This window comes from Saccopteryx leptura, chromosome 4, assembly GCF_036850995.1.
Source record: "Saccopteryx leptura isolate mSacLep1 chromosome 4, mSacLep1_pri_phased_curated, whole genome shotgun sequence".
Taxonomy (NCBI): domain Eukaryota; kingdom Metazoa; phylum Chordata; class Mammalia; order Chiroptera; family Emballonuridae; genus Saccopteryx; species Saccopteryx leptura.
Genome location: NC_089506.1, coordinates 125,572,038 through 125,594,263, shown reverse-complemented (window position 1 = coordinate 125,594,263; position 22,226 = coordinate 125,572,038). Strand labels below are relative to the sequence as shown.

The window sequence follows — 22,226 nt, the reverse complement described above, 5'->3', positions numbered from 1 at the left end:
TTTTTATTTTATTTTATTTACTTTTTAAGATTTTTTATTTATTCATTTTTATTAGAGAGAGAGGAGAGAGAGAGAGAGAGGGAGAGATAGAGAGAGAACAGGAGGAGCAGGAAACATCAACTCCCATATGTGCCTTGACCAGACAAGCCCAGGGTTTTGAACCGGCGACCTCAGCATTCCAGGTTGACGCTTTATCCATGGCGCCACCACAGGTCAGGCACACGGGTATTTTCTTAAGATTTTATTTATTGCTTTTACAGAGAGAGGAGAGAGAGGACGGGGAGTGAGAAGCATCAACTCGTAGTTGCTTTGCATTAGTTGTTCACTGATCGCTTGTCATATGTGTCTTGATGGGACAAGCCCAGGGTTTTGAACCGACGACCTCAGCTTTCCAGATCTACACTTTATCTCCTTGCGCCACCACAGGCCAGCCTACATGGGTATTTTTCAGTAAATACACAGGTTCAACCAACTCTGGATTTTCAATATGTGATGTGGAGGGCCAACTGCATTGGTCTATGCCATCTTACGTAAGGCAGGTACCCATAACCCCAGCATTGTTCCAGGGCCAACTGTGTACTCATCTGTGTTAAACCAGATAGGTATGTGAACATATGTCATAAATGCCAAAGGACAGTTGTGAAAGAAGGTGCAGCTGCAGAGACCCTGCTGCTGGCCTTTGTTAAGCTAAAAAGCAGAGAGAAGTATGAGAGGAGAATTCTCATCTCCTAAAAGTGGAAAACTCATTTTTAGGCTCTCAGAGTGTGGCATTTGCTTTTTTGCAGTTGTCAGAGAGTCTCACATTTGAGTGGATCTTCTGTGCCGCTCAGATTCTAGAAAGAAGGCAGGCCTCGACTTATATTTGTCATTTAACAGGCATGGCGATTTGTTGTTCCTGTTTCCCTCGAGCCTTGCCGGACCCTCTTCTGAAATGGAGACATCTGCCCCGCTGGGGTTGAAGGCCTTTGGTGTTCCCAACGTGGTGGAAGATGAGATCGACCAGTACCTGAGCAGACAGGACGGGAAGATTTACCGGAGCCGCGACCCGCAGCTGTGAGTGCTGGGGCTCAGGGCCTGCCTGTGCTGGCTTTAGGCCTTGGTCAAGAAGTGTTTATAAAGTGTCCTGTTGTAGGAAGGGTTCAATGAAGAAGCTAAGTTTACAGTTTGACTATCTATTTTCTGATTGTTTCATTTAATTATTTGTAAACTTTTCTCGTTGCTTGAGTCTCAGAATGTGTTCTACATGGACTTGAAAGTTTTCAGGTATTTGGAACTACGAGATTTGAAAGAAGAGGGTCCTTAAATCACCTTAACCCTGATGTGCCCCTAAAGAGACTTGACTGCCCTGTGGCAGAGGGGGCTTTAGCAAGTACGATGGGCAGAAGGAGGGACAGGTAGAGGGGTGACACTTTGGTGCCTAGTCATGTAAGGTGCTTGTTCCTGTCACTTTGTGTAATGGTGGTGGAATAGCTTCAATATCACACGCATGGATTTTCTTCCCATTCTTTCAGTGACGACTCACTTGCTGAAGACAGTACCTCTTTGACCATTCATGTTTCACTTGGGATTATATAAATGCTGAGATGGTGTGCTTTGGTGTAGATTTCTGCAATTTCCTTTTGTGTGTGTGTGTGTGACAGAGAGAGATAGATAGGGACAGACAGGAAAGGAGAGAGATGAGAAACATCAGTTTTTCGTTGTGGCACCTTAGTTGTTCATTGACTGCTTTCTCATATGTGCCTTGACCAGGGGGCTCCAGCAGAGCAAGTGACCCCTATTCAAACCAGTGACCTTGGGCTCAAGCCAGCGATCTTGGGCTTCAAGCTAGCGACCTTTGGGCTCAAGCCAGTGACCTTGGGGTCATGTCTATCATCCCATGCTCAAGCCAGTGACCCCGCGCTCAAGCTGGTGAGCCTGCGTTCAAGGCAGCGACCTTGAGGTTTCAAATCTGGGTTCTCCGCGTCCCAGTCTGACGCTCTATCCACTGGGTAGCCTGGCTGCAATTTCTTTTAAAGAGAGCGGAAACACCTGCATTTACACTCAGTGATGCAGAGCTTTCTGAGTAAAGGTTACCTGTCGGCAGCAGAGTCTTGTTAACTGCATCCCTCCCCAGGTGTGGCAGTGCTGACACCGAGACAGCCGGGCTTGGGTTTAAGAACCCAAGTGGTGCTCTCCTGCTGTCGGCACAGGCCATCTCGTAGCCAGAGCCGTCACCTGCATGCTTCTGTGTGTTTCCTCCTGGTTGCCAGTGCCAGCTCCCACCTGTGCCTGCCTTAGAGGCTCATTAACCATCTCTAGAGCCTACCTGATAGGAGAGACTGGCCATCTCCACTCAGAAATGTAGAACTCTGTGCATCTAAGAGCTTTACCCCATTTAAAAAGGGTTCTGGCCCTGGCCGGTTGGCTCAGTGGTAGAGCGTCGGCCTGGCGTGCAGGGGTCCCGGGTTCGATTCCCAGCCAGGGCACACAGCAGAGGCATCCATCTGCTTCTCCACCCCTCCCCCTCTCCTTCCTCTCTGTCTCTCTCTTCCCCTCCCGCAGCGAGGCTCCATTGGAGCAAGGATGGCCCGGGTGCTAGGATGGCTCCTCGGCCTCTGCCCCAGGTGCTAGATGGCTCTGGTCCTGACAGAGCAACGCCCCGGAGGGGCAGAGCATCACCCCCTGGTGGGCAGAGCGTCGCCCCCCTGGTGGGCGTGCCGGGTGGATCCCAGTCGGGCGCATGCGGGAGACTGTCTGACTGTCTCCATTTCCAGCTTCAGAAAAATACAAAAAAAAAAAAAAAAAAAAAAAAGGGTTCTGATTGAGTCAGGATGGACCACCACTCAGCTTTCCTACCAACCCATCACTGCCTTGTCAGCTGAGCCCATCTCTGCTGTCGTGTCAAATATGCAGAGCTTCTGAAGCTGACATGACTGACATGACTGAAACCCACAGAGCAGACAGCCTTTATATGCCTCTTTCCAAAATGTGTGATGTGGGTATTTTCTAAAGTAGAGTTACTTATTTACCACTGTCAGGGTTTTTGTCCTGTTTATGGACCACCTTTGTTAGTGTTTGCTTAACATTTTATTATTTATTTATTTGTTTTTTATTATTAAGTGAGAGGCGAGGAGGCAGAGACAGACTCCTGCATGTGCCCTGACTGGGATCCACTGGCAAGCCCCCTACGAGGCAGTGCTCTGCCCATCTGGGCTGCTGCTCTGTTGCTCAGCAGCCGGGCTGTTTTAGTGCCTGATGCGAGGCCATGGAGCCATCCTCAGTGCCTAGGGCCAGCTTGCTCCAACTGAGCCATAGCTGTTGGAGGGGAAGAAAGCGGGAGAGAGAAGGGGGAGGGGTGGAGAAGCAGATGGTCAATTCTCCTGAGTGCCCTAACTGGGAATAGAGCCTGAGACTTCCACACACCAGGCCAAGGCTTTACTGCTGAGTCAACCAGCCAGGGCCCATTTTTCATTTTTATTTAAATGACTAAATTCATTCACTTTTATTTTTGGTTAGTATAATTTTTTATTTTATTTTATTGGTTTTAGTGAGAGAGGAAGGGAGAGGGAGAGAGAGAAACATACATACAGGAACATCAGTCTGCTCCTGTATGTGCCCTGACCATGGATCGAACCAGCAACTTTTGCACTTTGGAATGATGCCATAACCAACCAAGCTATCTGGCCGGGGCAGTTAGTGTCATTTTAAGCAGTTAATATCTATAAAATCACAGGTTTGAAGTGCTGATCAGTTTTTTCTAATACATATCAAAATTAACTGAACTATTAAAAACATTCACCATGTACCATATAAAATAACTCTACTTTATAAAGTCTCGTGTACATTTTCAGTATCAAAAATGTAGGAAGACAGCACTAGGAACACAGGCATGCTAACTGCTGTGCGTTTCTTTGTGTTCTTTTCAGATGCCGACATGGCCCGCTGGGGAAGTGCGTGCACTGTGTTCCTCTAGAGGTGAGTCTGGTTAAGTTCATGCTTCCCAGGGCCATCAAAATGCTTCCCCAGGTCCCTGCACTTGGCCGTTGCAGTTAGAACTCATCTATTTATTGCCCTGGGCCTCAGATTCCCTCTACTGCAAGTAGCATGGAGGCAAGCCTTTATTTATGGCAGTAACTTTGTGGGTGGATTATGAATGGACCAGGCACTTGTATTGTGGTGATAAAGGGGCTGTATTTACAGTGGGCTCCCTGGACAATTCTTTAGAACCTGACACAAAGCTGGGTCTGGCGGTTTCATGCTAGTCATTGTCTGATTTACTTCACCCTGATTCTCACGTCTCCTCTGCTGATTGTCTGGTGAGATTGAGAGTTACCATAATAATACTGACTGGTAACTGGTTAATGTGGAATTTATAGCAGAAGGTTAACCCAGTTTTCTCTATGAGGCACCTCTTGCTTCATCTTGTGACTTCTTTGCATAATTATTCTGATATTTATTTGATTTACAGCATTTTATATCTAATAGAGATTCATTTTCCATTTACATCTTGAAAAGATAACTGCCACCCAAAGGAAAGGTTGGTTCTGACCTGGAGTGGTAGCGAGAGCCAGTCCCCATTCTCTTCCTCACCTTCCGTGGGCCTGGCTCTCCCTGTGCCATGGGAGCGTGGCCACGTGCACCTGACTCTGCAGCCTCTGAAGGTATGTGACTGGTCTGACTGTGTCTTGGCAGCCATTTGATGAAGACTACCTGAACCATCTCGAACCACCCGTGAAACACATGTCCTTTCACGCCTACATCCGAAAGCTGACTGGAGGGGCTGACAAGTAAGTAACCTGAGCATGGTCAACTCAGAAGGCTGTTTTATGTGTCTGATGGATGTTGCTTAAGGCCACTGTCACATGAATAAGAAAAGTAAAGATCGGGGGATCTGGACCTGAAGCTCTTGAATTCATAGATTTTGACCTGATTGTAGAAAAGAAACAGATAGGATGGAAACTCTGATGCCCTACTGTTATCCACAGTGTCGAGAGTATTGGGCCAAGCTGGTGCTGGCCACTGTGAAGACCTCCAGGGAGCTCTTTGACTTACCCCTGGGTGTGCAGTGCCTTGGCAATTTAGTTGTATGTGAAGGCGGATGAGATAAGGCACAGTGGTGGCCGGTTGTGTCTGGTGTCTAATCTTTTCCTCTGGTTTTTGGAAAATGGAACCACTTCGTAGTTATGTTGGACAGCCTTTGTCAGCCCCTTCCCAGGAACCTGGTGTGTAGCTGTCCATTGGGGCTGGAGCAATGACACTGTTGTGGGCCAGCCACCCTGCAGGCTCAAACAGGCTTGTGTGGGAGGAGGCAGTGGGCAGTGAGGTAGCTCTTCCCTTGAGTGCAGGCTGTGACTGTGGCCAGAGATGGCAAACTTGGAACCTTTTGATTTCTTTTAAACCATGTCAGGTTCTTGCCATGTGACCTTTCTGTTGACTACATGTTCACCTTACCAGAACAGGACAAATTTCATATATGATTTTATAGTTCTTGCCAGTACAGCAAGAGAAGATGGTGGCTGAACCCACGTCAGCAACATTTTGTGAAGAATATCATGTTGGCCTGATTGTAGTTTACCTCTGACAACCCACTGACATCCTAAAATGACTTTTAAAAAAAGTTAGGCCAGGAACAAAAAATACCTCCAGAAACCCATTCTTGCCTGTCAGTGGTGTGAGCTATGAAACTTTCTGGGCCAGGGGGATGAATCTGTCATCCTTTCTTCATTCTGGGTCAACAACCAAAGTCTCCTGTGCAGGCACATTTGTAGCTGTCATTAACATGCGGACAGGCGTGGTGTCAGTCACTGCTCCCACGTGCCATCAGAATAGCATGCTGTTGACTTGTGAAGATAGGACTGAACGTTTGAACCATTTTGTGAACAGGAGACTGAATGGTGGACCTCTCACCCTGGGTTCAGAGTGGGTCCAGTACTTCCTCAGTGGCAGTCTTCTAACCACAGTTTTTATTTGGGCCAAAAGCACAATGAAAATACCTTTGTTGGGTATTCTAATCAGGTTTTCCTAGGAGTAAGAATTCTTTATAGACATCTAAGTGTGAGACTGAGAGAGTAAGTGTTGCTGATAAATTAAGGCAGTGGTTCTCAAACTTTTTGAAGTCGGGGCACATTTAAAATCCTACAAATAGGCCCTGGCTGGTTGGCTCAGTGGTAGAGCGTCGGCCTGGCGTGCAGAAGTCCCGGGTTCGATTCCCGGCCAGGGTACACAGGAGAAGCGCCCATCTGCTTCTCCACCCCTCCCCCTCTCTTTCCTCTCTGTCTCTCTCTTCCCCTTCTGCAGCAAGGCCCCATTGGAGCAAAGATGGCCCGGGCGCTGGGGATGGCTCCTTGGCCTCTGCCCCAGGCGCTAGGGTGGCTCTGGTCACAACAGAGCGACGCCCCGGAGGGGCAGAGCATCGCCCCCTGGTGGGCAGAGCGTCGCCCCCTGGTGGGCGTGCCTGGTGGATCCTGGTCGGGCGCATGCGGGAATCTGTCTGACTGTCTCTCCCCATTTCCAGCTTCAGAAAAATACAAAAAAAAAAAAAAAATCCTACAAATAATTGTAGGCGCACTATGTACAAATTTCTGAGAAATATGTTGTAATAATTAAGTCAAATATTAAAGAAAAGAAATATAAAGTCCAAGCGTGGTTTTGTGGTAATTAAACAAAATAAATATGGCAAAATTAAATTTATTCTGACATTAAAAAATTTTTTTGCCTCCCTAAGCAGTGACACAGTGGATAGAACGTTGAACTGGGATGCGGAGAACCCAGGTTTGAAATCCCAAGGTCGTCAGCTTGAGCATAGATTCATCTGGTTTGAGCAAGGCTCACCAGCTTGAACCCAAGGTCGCTGGCTTGAGCAAGGGATCACTCGCTCTACTGTAGCCCCTGGGTCAAGGCACATATGGAAAAGCAATCAGTGAACAACTAAGATGCTGCAATGAAGAATTGATGCTTCTCTTCTCTCTCTCTTCTTGTCTGTCCCTATCTGTCCCTCTCTCTGTGTGTCTGTCACAAAAAAAAATTACATTTTTTGAGTTATGCTTTTTAGAATTTGTAATAAAGAGGGGTTAAAAAATTAAAAAATGACAAAGTTATCTTTTTATATATATAGATACATTCTTATTAAGATTTAGTAAATTTGACAGGTCCTGGTGCGAATGTGACAGAGGAGCTGTCTCTCACAAGAGTTTATTACATGTGGCAGATTTGCAGGTTTTGACTGATAGATTGACTGTTTTTTGGTTTGTTTTTTTTACAGGGACAGAGAGCGGGATAGACAGGGACAGACAGACAGGAACAGAGAGAGATGAGAAGCATCAATCATTAGTTTTTCATTGCGACACCTTAGTTGTTCATTGATTGCTTTCTCATATGTGCCTTGACCGCGGGCCTTCAGCAGACCGAGTAACCCCTTACTTGAGCCAGCGACCTTGGGTCCAAGCTGATGAGTTATGTTTTTTCATTCTTATGTTTCTGAGAAACATGAGCCTGATGTGTCCTAGCGATTTCTTCAATGTTTGGGCATATATTTGAAAGGCAAACTCTCATTTCCTCATCAATACATTGAAGAATTCCTCTCTTTTTTACTCTTAATTGTGTTGAGTGCAGAAACCCCCACCGTACATATTATCTTAACTTTACACCAAACAAAGGATAGAAGAAACTTGCCTCCAGTCTTTCCGGGGAACATTGGGGGTAGTGTAAACAATCCAGCACCACAGCTTAACAGCCTTTTGCATCGTAATCAGGCAAGTGAGGTGGGGGGTTGGGCAGACTTACAACCAATTCCCCACACCTCTGTCCCCCAGAAATCTAAACTCTAAAATCTTTGTTGGTTTTTTGGTCCCTAACAGGCACATATTTCTCTGGAATACCATAGGGCGCATCTGGAAATCTAGGGTGCACCAATGCGCCTTGGAGCACATTTTGAGAACCACTGAATTAAGGAAACTTAAAAAGCTCTGCATGTTCCTTCAGGGGCTCAGGTTAAATTAATAGGTATTGAATGTTTTTCTTGAAAATTGTTAGGATGTTAGTGATAGTGAAAATTCAAATGGGTTTTAGGCCCTGGCTGGATGCTCGGTTAGTGAGATTGTTGTCCTTGACATGCTGAGGTTGTGGGTTTGATCCCTGGTCAAGGCAAATACAGAAATCAACTGCCCTGGTTGGATAGCTCAGTTGGTTAGAGCATCGTCTGAAAGCACAGAGGTTGTCATTTCAATCCCTGGTCAGGGCACATACATGAACAGCTCGATGTGCCTGTGTCTCTTTCTCCCTTCCTCTCTCACTAAAATCAATAAGTAAAAAAAAATTTTTTAAAAAATCAACCAGTGACGGCATGAATAGGTGGAACAACAAATTGATGTTTCTTTCTCTCTGTCTCTGTCTCCCTTCTCTCTGTAAAAAATAGAACATTTTAAATAAAATAAAAAATATAAAAAACTTAAATGGTTTTCATAGGAAAGTAGTTAGACATTCATGTAGTCTGAATGCATAGGAGGTGGTTAGTACATTCTCCCTACTGCCCCTCCTGGGAGCTCTATGCAGAGGTATAAGATACATATTATTTCCATTCTACCAAACTCTTTACATTGTCATGTTTTATTAAATTTTTTCTTCTTGTTTAGGGGGAAATTTGTTGCCCTGGAGAACATCAGTTGCAAGATTAAATCGGGGTGTGAGGGACACCTGCCGTGGCCCAATGGTATCTGCACTAAGTGCCAGCCCAGTGCCATCACACTGAACAGACAGGTGAGGTGCTCACTGTGTCCTTGTGACAGTAGGAAGCACTTTGTTTTCATGGCTGAAAAATGAACATTTCCTTGGAGAGGAGCTGTCTCTCACAAGAGTTTATTACATGTGGCAGATTTGCAGGTTTTGACTGATAGATTGACTGTTTTTTGGTTTGTTTTTTTTACAGGGACAGAGAGCGGGATAGACAGGGACAGACAGACAGGAACAGAGAGAGATGAGAAGCATCAATCATTAGTTTTTCATTGCGACACCTTAGTTGTTCATTGATTGCTTTCTCATATGTGCCTTGACCGCGGGCCTTCAGCAGACCGAGTAACCCCTTACTTGAGCCAGCGACCTTGGGTCCAAGCTGATGAGTTGTTTTTTTTTGCTCAAGCCAGATGAGCCCACACTCAAGCTGGCCTCGGGGTCTTGAACCTGGGTCCTCCACATCCCAGTCCGACGCTCTATCCACTGTGCCACCATCTGGTCAGGCAGATTGGCTGTTTTTTGAAATCACTGAAGATGTGCTTTGTAAGATATGTAGCTCTGGCAAGCGGGAGTGGAGCTTCTGTTGTCAGCTTATGTGGAGGCAGAGTAGTCTTGGTGACTGTTTACAATGCTCAGTGCTGTGACTTTGCCTTTTAAGAAACTATGTCTCTGGAAACTTGTGAAGCACTGTCCTGCAACCAACCCAGGGCACCTATCCAAGCCAGGTTAAGTAGGGAGCTGGGATGAAGGAGGAGAAAAAGAACCAGGGAAAATTGCATATGGTTATTCTGGCCTTTTCTGCTCTGTGGCCCTGCCTTCTGGGAACAGCCCACCCTCTATTACCCCTTCTACTGCCTGCCCGGGTTTGCTCCTCAGAGAATTCTGTGGTCTCCTGCACTGTTTGGAAACCTTTCTTCCTTTTCCTTCTCCCCTTCCCTCCAGCTCTTTCTCATTTTCTTTCTTTTTTTTTTTTTTCTGAAGTGAGAAGCAGGGAGGCAGAGAGACAGACTTCCACATGCGCCTGACCACGATCCACTCGGCATGCCCACCAGGGGGCGATGCCTTGCCCATCTGGAGTGTTGCACTGTTGCAACCGGAACTATTCTAGTGCCTGAGGTGGAGGCCATGGAGCCATCCTCAGTGCCTGGGCCAACTTTGCTCCAGTGGAGCCCTGGCTGCAGGAACGGAAGAGAGAGAGAGAAAGGAGAGGGGGAAGGGTGGAGAAGCAGATGGGCACTTCTTCTATGTGCCCTGGCGGGAAATCAAACCCGGGACTTCCACATGCCGTGCTGATGCTTTACAGTTGAGCTAACCGGCCAGGGCCTCGTTTTCTTTCTTTTTGAGAGCTATTTTTTTCTCTAGTTTTTTTTTTGAACCCTTCGTTTTAGGTAAAATCCCAATTAGATTAATCTGAACTAATTTACTGAGGAACTGTACCTCTACTCTACCTACCCACTAGAATCTGAAGTAGTCTTAAGGACAGAACACATTCCTAAAGTTTGCACGTGCTCACGCGCACACACGTGTGTGTTTGTGTGTCAGAGCCAGGTAAATGCTCTTTATTTTATTTTATTTTTATTTTTATTAAGTGAGAGATGGGGAGGCAGAGAGATAGACTCCTGCATGCTCCCCGACCAGGAGCTACCCAGGAAGCCCCCTATGGGGCTATTTATGCCTGACCTGTGGTGGCACAGTGGATAGAGCGGGGTAGTCAACCTTTTTATACCTACCGCCCACTTTTGTATCTCTGTTAGTAGTAAAATTTTCTAACCACCCACCAGTTGCACAGTAATGGTGATTTATAAAGTAGGGAAGTAACTTTATAAAATTTATAAAGCAGAGTTATAGCAAATTAAAGCATATAATAATAATAATTACTTACCAAGTACTTTATGTCAGATTTTTGCTAAGTTTGGCAGAATAAATCTTTTGGGTTTTTTTTTTTTTTTTTTTTTACAGTGACAGAGAGAGGGATAGATAGGGACAGACAGACAGGAATGGAGAGAGATGAGAAGCATCAATCAGTTTTTCATTGTGACACCTTAGTTGTTCATTGATTGCTTTCTCATATGTGCCTTGACCGCGGGCCTTCAGCAGACTGAGTAACCCCTTGCCAGTGACCTTGGGTCCAAGCTGGTGAGCTTTTGCTCAAACCAGATGAACTCGCGCTCAAGCTGGCGACCTCGGGGTCTCAAACCTGGGTCCTTCCACATCCCAGTCCGACACTATCCACTGCGCCACCGCCTGGTCAGGGCAGAATAAATCTTTATAAAACAACTTACTATAGTTAAATCTATCTTTTTATTTATACTTTGGTTGCTCTACCACCGCCCACCATGAAAGCTGGAATGCCCACTAGTGGGTGGTAGGGACCAGGTTGACTACCACTGGGATAGAGTGTCTACCTGGAATGCCGAGGTCGCCAGTTTGAAACCTCAGGCTTGCACATAAAAGAAGCAACTATGAGTTGATGCTTCTCATCCTCACCCCCCTTTTTCTCTCTTCTCTCTCTAAAGCCAATCAATAAAAAAAAACATTAAAGGGATGCAATCTTTGATGGATGTTTTTATTTAGCTTGTTGTTAACTCTACAGAAATACAGACACGTGGACAATATCATGTTTGAGAATCACACAGTTGCTGACCGCTTCCTTGATTTCTGGAGGAAGACGGGGAACCAGCATTTCGGGTACTTGTACGGACGGTACACAGAGCACAAAGACATTCCTCTGGGCATCAGGGCCGAGGTGGCTGCCATTTACGAACCTCCTCAGGTGGGTGTGCTGTTTGATGGTCTCTGCATCTCGTCGTCCGAAGGCTGCATGGCATCCTTTCAGATTGTAGCACCTTTTGTTTTATCCTTTGCCCTATTTTTGTCTCTCACTGTATATAAACACAAACACACACAGAGGACACTTGTTTTTGAATTATTGGAGAGTAAGTTCATGGCCTCTAAGTATCCCTAAATATTTCATTGTGTATTTCCAAAGAATGAGGATATTCTTTTACATAACAAGTACATTTATCAACTTAAGTGAACTGAACGTTGATACGGTGTTTTTATCTGACCTGCCATCTATATTTCACTTTGTTATCTTCTTCAAAAGTATCCCACAATTGCTCCCTCCCTCCTCTTACGTTCTGTGTGTCTTCTCCCATGGCTGCAGTCAGCTATCCCAGGAACGGTGGGAGCAGAGAGTCATGGACTCACTCAGATCTTTGTTCCATGCCACACATACAACTGGCTCAGAGCAACTGCACTGGATCCACTTCTGGTGTGGACTGAGAACCGTTTAAGGTTTTTTATGGGTCACGAGGGTCCTTAGGGCACATCCCAAGGGGACCAGCCATCTGTAACTGTGTTTTAAAGTTACTGGGAAGGTCCTTTCTGTATGATGATGCCACCAGCCAGTTACAGTTTATGCTCACTTGTTTTATTTTCAGTGCTAAGGGATTGGTCTTATATGTTGTGAACACATGAGTTCCAGGTAATGATGTGTGTGCTGACATGGGGGAGGTGTACTCATGTCAGCAGTCTACTGTGAGATGCGACAAAAAATAAGATAGGCTGAGGGGTGGTTAAAGGGATGATAAGGCACAGTGAACCTTAATGGCTGTTTTAACAGCCTGTAGACTGCTGTATGTTTGAAATATTTTACAAAAAGTTGAAAAAGAAAAAAAATGGACATTTCTAAAGTCAGACCTACAAACAAAGTGTACCCCTTTGTCCTGTTTCCTCCCTTTCCCTACAGGTATAAAAGTTTCTAGTCTAGAGTTCTAAAGTCTGGCTTTTCAATAAACAGAGACACACACAGTGCTCATGCTATTGTCAGCCTTCATTTCTTTTTTGTGAGTCTATTCTGTACTGTGCACACCTCTGTCATCTGGCTGTGTTGTGGAGAGCACACTATGACCGGCCTACTTTTCAAATGAACCAGGCTCTGAAACTGCAGGCTCATGGCCGCTGGCTGGCATGCAGGTCTGTGGCTGCAGCACAAATGTCAGTGTCTCCCTGGCACAGTGTTTGTATAGGTTTGCAGTGTACGTACCCTCTCCCATTGGCAATTGCAGTATTTACTGAGAGCTACAAATGAAGTAGGCCTTTGTGTGATTCTCTTGAAAGGAGACACTAGGTGGCAGCTGAGACCCCACCAGAGAGCGCCTGGTGTCCCACTCTTGGGCACTGCATGTGCTAGGATCAAGAGTCTCTTGTGGGGGCACAGTTTAGTTCAGTGTAGGGAATCTTGTTCTTGAGGATTCCAGCATTTTGTTAAGAGCGTGATGGAGCAAAGAATCAGAAGAGAAACCTCTGGCACCCGGGCTACTAATAGCATCATCAGAAGCCCAGTTTCATGGGAGTCCAGTTGACCACTGAAAACCTCCAACTCATTCCAAATTGAAGCTCATGCTGCCACATGTTGTAAAATAAGATCCTCAAGTTTGTCTTGAGTGTGTGTTCTGACCTCTGCTCTGAAAATATTAATGATCTCCAAATGGGTGATACCAGCAACAAGACAGTTCTGTGGTTTTGCCAGAATGTGACTAATTTACAAGGATAGACCCAATTAGAAAACTCGGTTTAGACTTACCTTCACTGTCCTGGTTCTATGACCAGGCCTTTTGCACAGCATGATACCTTTTCTTTTTCTTCTTCTTCTTTTTTTTTTTTCTGAGATAGAGAAAGTTGGTGGTGGTGGTGGGGGGTCATCAGCTCATAGTAATCACTTCCTGTATTTGCCTTGATTGGGCAACCCTGGGGTTTCAAACCAGTGACCTCGGCATTCTACATCGTTGCTTTATCCATTGCACTACCACAGGTCAGGCAACACGATACTTATTGGTGACCCACAACCTGCATTTCAGTGCAGATGAAAAGTTGTGGCAAGCATTGTCCACTGCAGGCAGTTGGGGTCTGGTGGGTGGCCAGTTTAGGCTGTATGTGAGACAGCCAGAGCTCAAGCTCACCTACGGCTTTGAGCTGAGCGCTCTGCCCACAAGCCAGCAAGTTACTGATTTCAGACACTGCCTCCGTTATTGAGGGTGATGCGTGTCTGTCGCTGTCGCACTTAGGACCTTGCCTGGGAAGCTTAGCACTGTACAGGGCTGCACATGTTTTTTCTAAGTGTTTTCTGGGAACAAATGCTTCCTTACAGCTCTCATCCTGCCTAATCTCACCAAGCCTACCTAGAGTAAAACTCTTTATCCTCAGGTGTTTTGAAACTAGCTTCTATCCCCAATGAAGGAACCTTAAGAAACTGTGGACCCTGGCCAGTTGCTCAGTGGATAGAGCATTGGCCCAGTGTATGGATGTCCTGGGTTCAATTCTTAGGGCACAAAGGAGAAGCGACCATATGCTTCTCCCCCACCTCCCTCTCCCCCTTCTCTCCCTCTTCCTGTTGCCAGTGGCTTGATTGGTTTGAGTGTGGCCCTGGGCTCTGAGAGTAGCTTGGTTGGTCTGAGTGCGTCAGCCTTGGGTCCTAAAAATAGCTTGGTACTCAAGCATGGGCTCCAGACGGGCTTGCTGGGTGGATCCAAGTTGGGATGCATGTGGGAGTCTGTCTCACTATCTCCCCTCCTTTCACCTAATCAAAAAAAAGAAAAAGAAAGAAACCACGTAGAGAGCCTTCCTTAGGCCTTAACACCCCACACTTGCTACAGAACTGTGATGTCAATGAGCCTGAACACATGTTTGCATGTTCTGAGTCTTGACTAGAAGCATGAGGCAGCGTGAAAAGGGAAGACCCTGGAGCAGCTTGTGTTGTGTGTTGTCTGGTAGCCTTGAGTTCTCCGTTAGGCCAGGGGAGCCCAGTGCTTCTTTGTGACATCGGAGCTAGAAATGGAGCTGGGAGGTTGTACGGTTTTCTGAGCCACTCCTCTATGTCCATCTCTCCCTTTAATGTCTGACAGATTGGGACACAGAACAGCTTGGAACTTCTTGAAGACCCAAAAGCTGAGGTGGTGGATGAAATCGCTGCCAAACTTGGCCTGAGGAAGGTACTGGCCTTGGTGGGACCTGGGCCCTGTGGGACATTCAGGTGGGAGGCATGGCCATGCCTTGCCAGGGACTGAGCACCCAACTTCATGTGGTCAGCTGCAGGCTGGTATTCTGAAGCTTCATTTATGTTTATTGGGCCTTTGTACCTAAATGTCTTTCTCCAGAACACTGCTTCCTTAGCCTTGACTCATCACAGACTGATTTTGCTTCTGCTCTGTGTAGTGCTTTCTTATGTTTATTCTGTAAGTCCCATTTTCTTCATTGCCATTGTCCTTGTGTTTTTCATTCATTTGGGCATTTTTAGAGAGAGAAAGAGAAAAACATTTATTTATTGTACTACTTAGCTACGCATTCACAGATTGCTTCCTGTATGTGCCCTGACTGGGGATCAAACTCACAACCTTGGTGTTTCGGGATGACACTCCCAACTGACTGAACTAACCAGCCAGGACCTCATTTGGGCATTTATTTATTTATCTATTTTTTACAGAAACAGAGAGAGAGGGATAGATAGGGACAGACAGACTGGAACAGAGAGAGATGAGAAGCATCAAATCATCAGTTTTTCGTTGCAACACCTTAGTTGTTCATTGATTGCTTTCTCATATGTGCCTTGACTGTGGGCCTTCAGCAGACTGAGTAACCCCTTGTTCAAGCCAGCCACCTTGGGTCTAAGCTGGTGAGCTTTGCTCAAACCAGATGAGCCCGTTCTCAAGCTGGCGACCTCAGGGTCTTGAACCTGGGTCCTCCTCATCTCAGTCGGACGCTCTATTGTCTGCGCCATTGCCTGGTCTGGCTTATTTGGGCATTTTTAAGGAAAATGAGAGTCCCCAAATTTGCCTGGTCATGTGTGCACAAGCTGGATATGATGAGTTCTGTATCATGGTTCTGCTGGCAAGCATTCCAGGCACCAGACCACTTCTCCAAGGGACAAAATGGGTGTGTGCCTGGATGCAGTCCCGGTTGTCAACCTCCCAGACAAGGTCCTGGTTCAGGAAGGTTGAAAGGCTCACAGGTCTGAGAGCGTCAGGGGTCACAGAGCGCATAGACATACTGTCACTGTAGCAGAACAGGCCGGGGAAGCCGCTCCTGCCCTGAACTTGGTGAGTGACCTGAGGGCTGGCATCAGGAGTTCCACACCCTATACCCTCAGGTGCTTCCTTCAGCCTACAGTGAGGCTCAAAAGAGTAGCTGGGCGCAGTCCCTGTGGAGGTACTTCTGTCTGTGCCATCCCAGGAAGTCTGTTTTCTTACCTGGCTCCTGAAATATGCCTTTGTGTGCTTCCTCTTGGTAGTGCAAGTTCCATTTTCATTGACAGGCTGCTCATTTTATTGACTGGGGACCTGGCACAGTGCTGGGCATAGACTCTGCTGATGGGTCAGTGAGTTCTGCTTGCTTGCCCTCCTCTCCAGCCCAGTAGCACCAGGAAGGTAGTCGCTTTGTGCTGAGCAGAGTTTGGAGGCCCTGGTGAGGCCTGGTTACTTATGAAAGTCTCACTGAGAAGTGTTCCTAAGCTCTGGGCAGAGGCCAGAAAACATCGCCTATTTGGAGGGGAAACTCAGAGAAGGTATTTACTTTTGTTTATGCAGGTTGGCTGGATATTTACCGACCTGGTCTCAGAAGACACTCGGAAGGGTACAGTGCGATACAGTCGAAATAAGGTGAGGGCAGGCTGCTCGCTGACCTGCAACTTGGCTCCAGACCAGCTCTGGCTTGTGCTCTCGGGGGAAGGGTTCTGCACAGCTCTCATTGGTGTTTAGACAGGTTATTTTCAACACTGTGTTTATGGTAAATTAAGGCTGGGTCTGGATTCTCTTTTACCTGACATTCACAGGCCAATGCTTTTGGAGGTCAGCTCCCCTGGTGGTTGCCTAGTGCTCTGGCCTTACTAGTCATGCAGGTTCATAGGAGGGTTCATAATGGCCAGGACCTGAGGGCATTGGTTTCACCCTGGGGGTTTTTGTTGTTGTTGTTTTTTTGTATTTTTCTGAAGCTGGAAACGGGGAGAGACAGACAGACTCCCGCATGTGCCCGACCGGGATCCACCCGGCACGCCCACCGGGGACAGCGCTCTGCCCACCAGGGGGCGATGCTCTGCCCCTCCGGGGCGTCGCTCTGCCGCAACCAGAACCACTCTAGCGCCTGGGGCAGAGGCCGAGGAGCCATCCCCAGCGCCCGGGCCATCTTTGCTCCAATGGAGCCTTGGCTGCGGGAGGGGAAGAGAGAGACAGAGAGGAAGAAGGGGGGGGGTGGAGAAGCAAATGGGCGCTTCTCCTATGTACCCTGGCCGGGAATCGAACCCGGGTCTCCTGCACGCCAGGCCAACGCTCTACCACTGAGCCAACCGGCCAGGGCCTCACCCTGGTTTTTGACATGTTGTAGTTTAGTTCTTCCCATCTTCTAACGAAGGAGTGGAAGTACAGTTTGATGTGCCTCTTTCCTCAGGACACCTACTTCCTGAGTGCGGAAGAATGTATCACTGCAGGAGATTTCCAAAATAAGCATCCCAACATATGTCGGCTCTCTCCAGATGGACACTTCGGCTCCAAGTTCGTTACTGCAGTGGCTACAGGTATAACTGGAGACCATTATATTGTAAATATAGCATTATATTGTAAACATTGTAACTAATTATAAATTAGTCGTTCATATGTTTTGTTCCTCATTCAGTAGGTTTTCATTCTTAACTTAGTTATAGTAGATATTCTTAAAGGGCCTATGCGACACTGACTCTTTTTTGTTTGTGGTAAATATCCTGAACATATCAGCATCACTCACAAAACTACTCGAGTCAGGGCTTTGTATAGCTCTGCTCTAGTCCATTTGAACCCAAGTCCAAGTTAACTGGATCTGCATCTGAGCTTGGGGCTACCTCTGCTCCTTTTTGGTAACTAGAAACGACTGGCTATGTGGGAGAAGGTGGATTTACAGTTTTTGTTACTTGTTCATTTTTGAGATTATGAATGGGATTGTCATTTTAAGAAATCATTTCTGTAAAGCTTTTGGGAGTGATTGTGTGTGTGTGTGTATGTGTGTGTAATGTTATGTATATTAAATGTTATCACATGTATATGATAATAAAAGATTGTGGTCTGTAAAAAAAGTGCCACAAATCTTTTTTTCTTTTTTAAAAATATGACAGCACAACTGTCATCTTTTTCTTTTTTCTTTCAGAGAGAGGGACAGATAGGGACAGACAGACAGGAAGGGAGAGAGATGAGAAACATCAATTCTTCATTGTAGTTCCTTAGTTGTTTATTGATTGCTTTCTCCTATGTGCCTTGACTGGCGGGTTAAAGCAGACCAAGTGACCCCTTGCTCAAGCCAGTGACCTTGGACTCAAGTTGGTGAGCCTTGCTCAAATCAGATGAGCCCACGTTTAAGCTGGCAACCTCGGGGGTCTCGAACCTGGGTCCTCCGTGTCCCAGTCCAATGTTCTATTCACTGCGCCACCGCCTGGTCAGGCTCTTTTTTTCTTTTTAAGATTTTATTCATTTTAGAGTGTGGAGAGAAAGAGGAGAGAGAGGGAGAGAGAAGAAGGGGGGAGGAGCAGGAAGCATCAACTCCCATATGTGCCTTGATCAGGCAAGCCCAGGATTTTGAACCGGCAGCAACCTCAGCAGCCCAGGTTGACGCTTTATCCACTGAGCCACCACAGGTCAGGCCTGCCACCAATCTTTTATAACATGCTTGAGGTACAGTCCTAGAAAAAAGTTAAACATAGAGCTACAGTTTAAAAGGAATAGGAATTTGAAACTTGGAGAGCCAAACTCATACAATCAATCAATTTGGTCAGCTTTTTTCCTTTTGAAAGAGACAGGAAGGGAGAGAGAGGGTGAGAAGCGTCAACTTGAAGTTACTTTCACTTTAGTTGTTCATTGTTTTTCCTAAGTGCCTTGACCAGGGCAAGCCAGTGTCCCTTTGTTCAAGCCAGTGATCTTTGGGCTCAAGCTGGCAAACTTTGGAATCATGTGGACAGTTCCCCTGCTCAAGCCTGTGACCCCATACTGGCAAGCCCATGCTCAGAGCCAGTGACCTTGGGGTTTCGAACAGGCAAACTCAGCATTCTGGGTTGATGCTTTATCCACTACACCAGCACCAGTCAAGACCTGGTCAGTTGTGTGTGTGTGTGGTGTGTGTGTGTGTGTGTGTGTGTGTGTGTGTGTGTGTGAGACAGAGAGAGGGACAGATGGGACAGATAGGGACAAACAGGAAGGGAGAGAGATGAGAAGCGTCAATTCTTCATTGCAGCATCTTAGTTGTTCATTGATTGCTTTCTCATATGTGCCTTGATTGGGGGGCTACAGCAGACCAAGTGTTCCCTTGCTCAAGCCAGTGAGCCTTGCTCAAACCAGATGAGCCCGTGCTCAAGCTGGTGACCTTGGGGTTTCAAACCTGGGTTCTCCGTGTCCCAGTCAGACACTATCATTATGCCACCACCTGGTCAGGCAGGCCCTGGTCTGTTTTATAAAGTAAACATTAACTTGATCCTGTGCAGACCTGGTTTCCACTCTCACAGAGATGATTGTTCAGTTCTTGCTAGGTAACCAATTTTCCCCTAGTTCTGCAGAAAGAAGCACTCCTTCCCACATTTAATAAGCCAGTTTACAAACAGTGCTAGCAGGTAAGTAACTAGCTCCCCTATTGACCCCAGATGGCCAGTTCCTACTGCCGCGGGAACCAAGAAGAAAACCATCTTATACTCTTATGTAGACACACAGGCGCCTTTTGAAATAAATGTGCTTTTGATGTTGAGGTGGCAGTGGCAGCATATATCACGTGTTAGTGTGAACTAATCAAGTCAGATTGATTTGCCTAAATTGTTGGATCAAGTGCTTCAGAGAGTAGAAGGGAGTTTTGAAAGGATTCAAGGAAACTAATCTACCACATGGAGTCCTTCCTCTAGGGCAGACTGGTCGAGGTTTATTGTGATGGGGACACTTAGGGCAGTGGGACTGCAGCCAAGACTGGATGACAAGGAGGAGCAGAGAATAGGTGCTCTTGACCCAGTGCAGAGTCTTGCCCCACCAGCGGTGGGTCTGATGGCGGAGCAGTATTGTCTCCCTCGTGCTGCATCACCCTCTGTTCAGGCAGCTATTCCAAGTCAACCTGTCAGACTGGATACCACCTTCTTAGAACGTTTTGTGACACCCCCTTACTCCCCAGAAAGTAAAATTCATACCTAATATTCCTGCCTATCCACTGAATTCTGAAAAAGGAGGCAGAGTAATAGCCAAACTATAACATGAAGAAGAAGTGATAGTAAAGAAATATAGTAAAACAGTATGTTTCAGCATGTCAGTGCTTAGGCTGTCACCTGATCAGGATAGCACGTGAGGGAGCCAGAGCTGACAACTGGGGATGGGCTAATGGCAGGTGACACACCACTGGTCTCACATGAGTTTCTGGCGACGCTCAGTGACTCTGAAGCTCTGAGCAGAGCAGCGTTTTCTCCCTCAGTTACATGGCATCGTCTTGCTAGGGACAGCACAATGTACGAAAGCTGCATGTTTGCTTTTGTGCTTGTCTATGAGATACAGTCCCTCCAAATCTCATCATCAGAGCAGAGATTTTTTTTTTTTTTTAACAGAGACAGAGTCAGAGGGATAGATAGGGACAGACAGACAGGAATGGAGAGAGATGAGAAGCATCAATCATTAGTTTTTTGTTGCATATTGCGACACATAGTTGTTCATTGATTGCTTTCTCATATGTGCCTTGACCACGGGCCTTCAGCAGACCGAGTAACCCCTTGCTCAAGCCAGTGACCTTGGGTCCAAGTTGTTGAGCTTTTGCTCAAACCAGATGAGCCCACGTTCAAGCTGGCACCTCGGGATCTCGAACCTGGGTCCTCAGCATCCCAGTTCGACGCTCTATCCACTGTGGCACCGCCTGGTCAGGCAGAGCAGAGATTTTTGTCTGCATGAATGTGCAGGTACATTCAGGGGCCTGTCGGCTGTGGGATACTTGTTGGTTATGTGGGATTCTCCTGAACTCAGCAAGATGTCTGCAATCTTTACCTCCAGGCTCTAGACCAGGTGTCCCCAAACTATGGCCCCCGCAGGCCGCATACAAGCCCCCTGAGGCCGTTTATCCGGCCCCCTGCCGCACTTCCGGAAGGGGCACCTCTTTCATTGGTGGTCAGTGAGAGGAGCACTGTATGTGGCGGCCCTCCAACGGTCTGAGGGACAGTGAACTGGCCCCCTGTGTAAAAAGTTTGGGGTCCCTTGCCTAGACCTTCCTGCCACTGCTGAGCAGCCAGAACCTTTCAGACTTCCAGAGTGCCCTGTGAGAGCTGCAGCTTGATTCCCCCTTGGCTCCTGGGGTGACTTGACCCCTTAATTACTGTTTCTATGAGGAACTACTCGATGGGCCAAAGACACATTTTTAAAATTGTAACTAGTTTCTAATTTGGGCTGCTTGTACCTTTAGTTATGGAGTCCCCTTCTTACTGGGAGTTTGGGAGTTACAGATTGTCTGGAATTTTTGCCTTTGAAATGTTTGAGAGCCAGACAGACAAAATCGGTGTTCCCTGACCAGTAAATTAATCTCTTTTGTCAAAGAAACTAAAATAGAGATATTGAAGGTTTAAGTTTTTCAAAGCCATAAAGAATAACAGACGTTAGAGTGTAATGGGATTCCAGACATGTGTCTGTGGTGTTGGAAGGGGTCCATGTGCGCAGTTTCAGGGCTTGCCTTTCACAGCATGGCCATCTTCACCTCAGGGTCTCAGCTGGGTGCCTGCTCAGGTTCCCTTGCCCACATCATTTCTACGCAGCAGCTCTTTGTACTTAGCTCTGTCCTTGATTTTAAGTCATTGGAGGTTTTACGGAGTGGGGATTGAGAGAGATGCTAGTGTGATGGCGTGGAGGGTGATGCATGTGCAGTGAAGTGGCACCCTAGGCTGTGCCACGCTGCCCGCAGGTCTGGCCAGTGCCCATAGCTCCTGAGCATGGTGGCCGTGTAGATTTCTCTAAGGCAGAGACTGTTGTACGTGCAAGGCAAATGCTGTCATTGTTGTCACTGAAAATGGCTTCTGTCCTGCTGTCCTCCTTTCTGCTCCATACTTCTTCTGCCGCCAGATGAATCCAGTTCACCCTTGTTCACTCAAACAGAAGTTTGCTGGCACACAGGGTTCTGTCATTAAAAACCAAGAGCCCAAAGCCTTGGCTGGTGGGCTCAGCGGTAGAGTGTTGACCCAGTTTGTGGAAATCTTGGGTTCAATTCCCGGCCAGGGCACACAGGAGAAGCGCCCATCTGCTTCTCCACCCTTCCCCCTCTCCTTTCTCTCTGTCTCTCTCTTCCCCTCCTGCAGCCGAGGCTCCATTGGAGCAAAGTTGGCCCAGGTGCTTGCTGGGCATGCTGGGTGGATCCCGGTTAGGCACATGTAGGAGTCTGTGTGACTGCCTCCCGCTTCTAACTTCGAAAAATACAAACAAACAAAAAACCAAAATACCAAGAGCCTGAGTACTTGATACTGATCAGAGTTTGAGTGGTTATTGGAGAATGTTTACAAGTCCTGTTTC

General features: G+C 46.8%; 1 protein-coding gene across 2 annotated transcripts in view; it reads left to right on the top strand.

Annotated features, from left to right (window-relative positions):
* NPLOC4 (NPL4 homolog, ubiquitin recognition factor) overlaps window positions 1–22,226 on the top strand; it is a 70,219-nt gene that overhangs the window by 21,823 nt on the left and 26,170 nt on the right. The window contains exons 4-11 of one of the 2 annotated variants that reach the window (XM_066381541.1): window positions 877–1,053; window positions 3,906–3,954; window positions 4,672–4,766; window positions 8,610–8,733; window positions 11,300–11,479; window positions 14,613–14,699; window positions 16,290–16,361; window positions 17,146–17,272. In XM_066381541.1, the coding sequence (XP_066237638.1) occupies window positions 877–1,053; window positions 3,906–3,954; window positions 4,672–4,766; window positions 8,610–8,733; window positions 11,300–11,479; window positions 14,613–14,699; window positions 16,290–16,361; window positions 17,146–17,272 (911 nt within the window). The remainder of the gene's footprint in view (window positions 1–876; window positions 1,054–3,905; window positions 3,955–4,671; window positions 4,767–8,609; window positions 8,734–11,299; window positions 11,480–14,612; window positions 14,700–16,289; window positions 16,362–17,145; window positions 17,273–22,226) is intronic. The other variant, XM_066381540.1, reaches the window with a different exon arrangement.